The 3,825-nt window shown below is 36.7% G+C and overlaps 1 protein-coding gene across 1 annotated transcript; it reads right to left on the bottom strand.

The window, feature by feature from the left end:
• Positions 1–345: 345 nt before the first annotated feature.
• LOC148950866 (uncharacterized) lies at positions 346–2,790 on the bottom strand. The gene is made up of 2 exons (XM_089090057.1): positions 2,580–2,790; positions 346–1,106 (listed from the first exon to the last, which is right to left on the bottom strand). Exons 1-2 carry the CDS (start codon positions 2,734–2,736, stop codon positions 403–405), a joined length of 861 nt encoding a protein of 286 aa, XP_088946183.1. The 5' UTR covers positions 2,737–2,790; the 3' UTR covers positions 346–402.
• Positions 2,791–3,825: the final 1,035 nt, after the last annotated feature.

The following is a 3,825-nucleotide window of genomic DNA, read 5'->3' on the forward strand; positions in this document are numbered from 1 at the left end:
TTGTGCAGACAGCAATCTGCCTTCACAATTTCCTTATTGTCAATAGAGGTGTCACTCCTGAAGGTAGCTCTTCAGCATCATCTGATGGCTTGGGAGATATACGCCTGGCCACTAGCAACCACAGCTCAAGACCTACCCGAAACCTACGAGACAAGTTGGCAGACTATTTCATGACTGAAGCTGGTTCAGTGAGAGGACAAATGCAGAGGGCATTTCAAGGCTCATTTTGATTAGTCCCGATATTTTACTTTTTTTTTTCCTTTAATTAATTTTGTAAACTGTTTATGGATGACTGCAACAAAGAATTAAAGCAAAGAATAATCTCAGAAATGTTATTAACATTATTTCAATCTCGTTTACAAAAATATATATGAAAAAGGTAACTTCAATTACAAAAGAAGCTCATTCTGTATGCAATGTATTTTTCTTTCTATAATTCCTGATGATACTCAGAATCTCAAGTTGACAGTCCAGTTTGTCTTCCTGCGCCACTTGCTTGAAATGGGGTAAGATCGACTGAAGGAACATGAAATCTGGATCTGAAGTGGGACCACTTGTGTCATCTTTCTTTCTCTTTGAAGAAATTTTTTCAACAAGGTAGTTCTTCAGGGTTTCCTCTAGCTCACTGCTGTCTTCCTTCACTTTAGAAGAAGTACTGACTCCTGATCTCTTTCTCTTAACATGATGAACAGGACCAGGTGATACTGGGAATTCCTTTGGTAGGTTCTCCTCTTTCGACAAGTTAGCAGACCCTGGATCGCAACTTTCCTGTAATAAATCTTCTGGGGAATAAATAATGAAAGTACGTTCAATCTCTTTATCAGATTCTATTTCGGTAACTTCTCCTTGAGTATCACTTGAAGCATATGGCTGGATCTCGTCAGTATAATCAGTCATCATTGGCTTAGGTTGATTAACATTGCTGAAGGTTTTTCTATTTCTAGGCACAATCACATCTTTCAAAAAATCCATCGCAATCAGCATTTTTACCTCTCCCGGCTTTATGTCGACATCTGCTAGACCAGATCCACTTGGGGGTTTCAAGTTTTTCTTGATCCTAGAATATCTTTCCCGAAGGCCGGTCCATCTTTTCATCAGGTCCTCAACTGCAATGAAAGAAATATCTGTAAAACAAGTAACAATTCAAACAATGCAGAGGTGTCATTTGCTGAAACCTTGGGAGGGACCAGGACCTGGAGCTTAGCCCTCCTATTTTTGGCCGCGAAGCGGCAGCAATTATAAAAATAGATCACTAAAAAGTGTATTATTCCTACATTTGCCTCTTAGACACCTATTTTAGAGAAGCAAATAACTTATAACAAATATCGTGCCGTGAGGTGTCTGAGTTTTCAAAAGTTCAGTATTAGGAAGTATCATTTTGTCTATTTTCTAATAAATGAACTGGATAAATCGCCTCCCCCTATAATCCTTCTTTAATAGTAATGTTAAATTTAAAACTGAGATCGATTTGGATTTTGTTGTAGTTAAATTGATTTTTCCACAAAAGTTGAGGGAAAACAATCTACTAATTGCTTACTGGGGTTATAGGCTAATAGACTTATTAAATAAACAGCAATAGGAAGCATCTTGCAATGAAAGACAACTTGGCCAGTTAGAGTGCTATGTAAAGTTTAATCCAATGGCAAAGGCCAATTAGAGTGCTATGTAAAGTTTAGATATAACCACTAATCTTCTAGGAGCTATGGATACAATCTGGATTTGCAATTTGAAAAGCTTTGGCATAGGCTACTAAGTTTATTTATTGCAAAACATTGATCTCCATGTTGATCTACTAAACTTAAAACTTGTCATTTATAGCATCATAAAGAAGTACAGAGCTACTCATTGTCTAAGCATGTTATTACTTTAGGGGCTTGAATTTATGCCACTGATGTTAATACCTATTTGTATTCAGAGTTGCATTATATTATAGTACAATATTGAAATCAGTGGTCACTTACAGAAGTTTAAAAAAATCAATCAAATGGCAGCAATTTACTCTATCTTGAAAAGCCAGGGAGATAAAAGTGGCATTTTGGCATGCAGGTTTGCTTATAAGGTATTTTTGCTCTAGTATCCAATGGCAAAAAGACAAAATCCAAAGACTGAGGGCAAATCTGTGATTTCCATCACAGCTGAAAAAAACTTTGGTAAAGGTGCAGTGTAGCTCCCCCTGATAAAAACAGCTTATTTCTAAGGGTATATTATTCAATCAATTGGGTTGTAAAGTTGCACAGATTGCAGCAAACATCCAGTAGAAGCAGAATGCAAACAACAGACTTCTTACTGTATATTGAAGTTCTATTTGTAGGGCCTCTGCACCCTATACTACAGGGGGAGCTACACTGCACCTTTACCACCATAATAACTGTGAGCTATGATGGAATCACCTTCCAAGGCTCTTTTACTAGGCTTTAAAGGTACAAAGAGTACTAGCCTATGTAGATACTGAAACAAAGGAAATGAAAGGAAAACGAACATTATGTAGGTGGCAACCAGTCATAAAACTGGGGTTTCTACCTCCCCCAAAAGCATTTCTTAAACCAGTTTTGCCTATGAAAAGTAGCAAAGAAACTTACCAAGAAAAGTTCTTCCACATTCTTTGTTGATTTTCTCAACAAATGAAGACCAAGCGTTTAGCTTCTTTGCAGAGTCCTTATAGTCCATCTGCTTTTTATCGTACAAAAAAGGACGTTGTTTGACAAAGTCAATTATTTTTTCATCAAGGGAGTCCATTTATCCCACAAAGCTTGAAACTTTTGCGTAACGTAACGTAAAAATAGAGCCCGACTCTATTTTCTATGTTCGTTATGCTATGTAAAAATCCTACGTTACGTCGAACGTAAGAGAACATAACGACCAAAACATAACGTAACTTCTTGATGTGAAAGGTTACATAAGACGCATAAGGCAGTGTGAAAGGCATGACGTAGCAATGTGAAAGCACCTTAAGACATTATGTAGAGTTGGAGTCTACTTGGCACTGCCACTTCACGGACAAAAATTTGTTCTGCACGTCTTAAGTTATGGTAGTGTGAAAAATTTTTCGGTGTAGTAAAGAATCATTACTTAGTACAGATTCAGTATGTCAAATTTACTCCAGGCAGTAGAAAGATGAAATAAAAGGTCCTTCCTGTTTTTTTTTTTTTTTTTTTTTTTTTTTTTTTTTTTTTTTTAAGTTTCCCGTAATTTATTGCTATAATTTTTGTTCAAGACCTTAAAATTCACACATACGTATGATAAAAGCAAGAACTTAATAAAAACAATAGAAATCCCTTGTAAATTCTATGGAAATGTATATTTTATCCTGGTTTTTTTTTCCGTGCGTTTTGTCTTCTGGGAAATAATTTCCATGGAAGGGGGCATTTCTGAAGTATTCGAGAAACTGATTAGAGATTAAAGTCTTATTCCAGTGAAAAAATGCTAAGGAGAATTTTTCAGGGTGAATCTTCAACAAGAAATTATAGAGGGGGGGGGAATTCTTAGCAATGAAGGAAATGTCTGGAGAGAATTTGACGGGAGGGGGGGCTGCACTTTACGTCGGATGAAATTTCCACGGAGGATTTTTCCGTGATAGGGAGGGGTATATTTCATAGAGGGTGAGCCAGATTTACCGGCATTATTTGAAAAACGAACAGAAATTATGCCATATATGAAGGGTTGCCCCCTCCTCAATACCTTATTCTTTACGCTAAAGTTTGACTGTTTACTAAAATTGAAACACAGGGGCTGTTTAGTTAGAATAGGAAGCTTTTTAAAAAGTGCTAACAGCTTTAGCATAAAGAGCAAGGTATTGAGGAAGGGCAACCCTTCATATACGGAATA

Source organism: Artemia sp. Qi Xiang Cuo, chromosome 6, assembly GCF_049724085.1.
Source record: "Artemia sp. Qi Xiang Cuo chromosome 6, ASM4972408v1, whole genome shotgun sequence".
Taxonomy (NCBI): Eukaryota; Metazoa; Arthropoda; class Branchiopoda; order Anostraca; family Artemiidae; genus Artemia; species Artemia sp. Qi Xiang Cuo.

Excerpts from the sequence above, each read along its gene's own strand:
- LOC148950866 (XM_089090057.1), bottom strand. The coding sequence starts at position 2,736 with ATGGACTCCCTTGATGAAAAAATAATTGACTTTGTCAAACAACGTCCT. Across the intron at positions 1,107-2,579 it reads ATGTGGAAGAACTTTTCTTG|TTGAGGACCTGATGAAAAGA; the intron begins GTAAGTTTCTTT and ends CTTTCATTGCAG.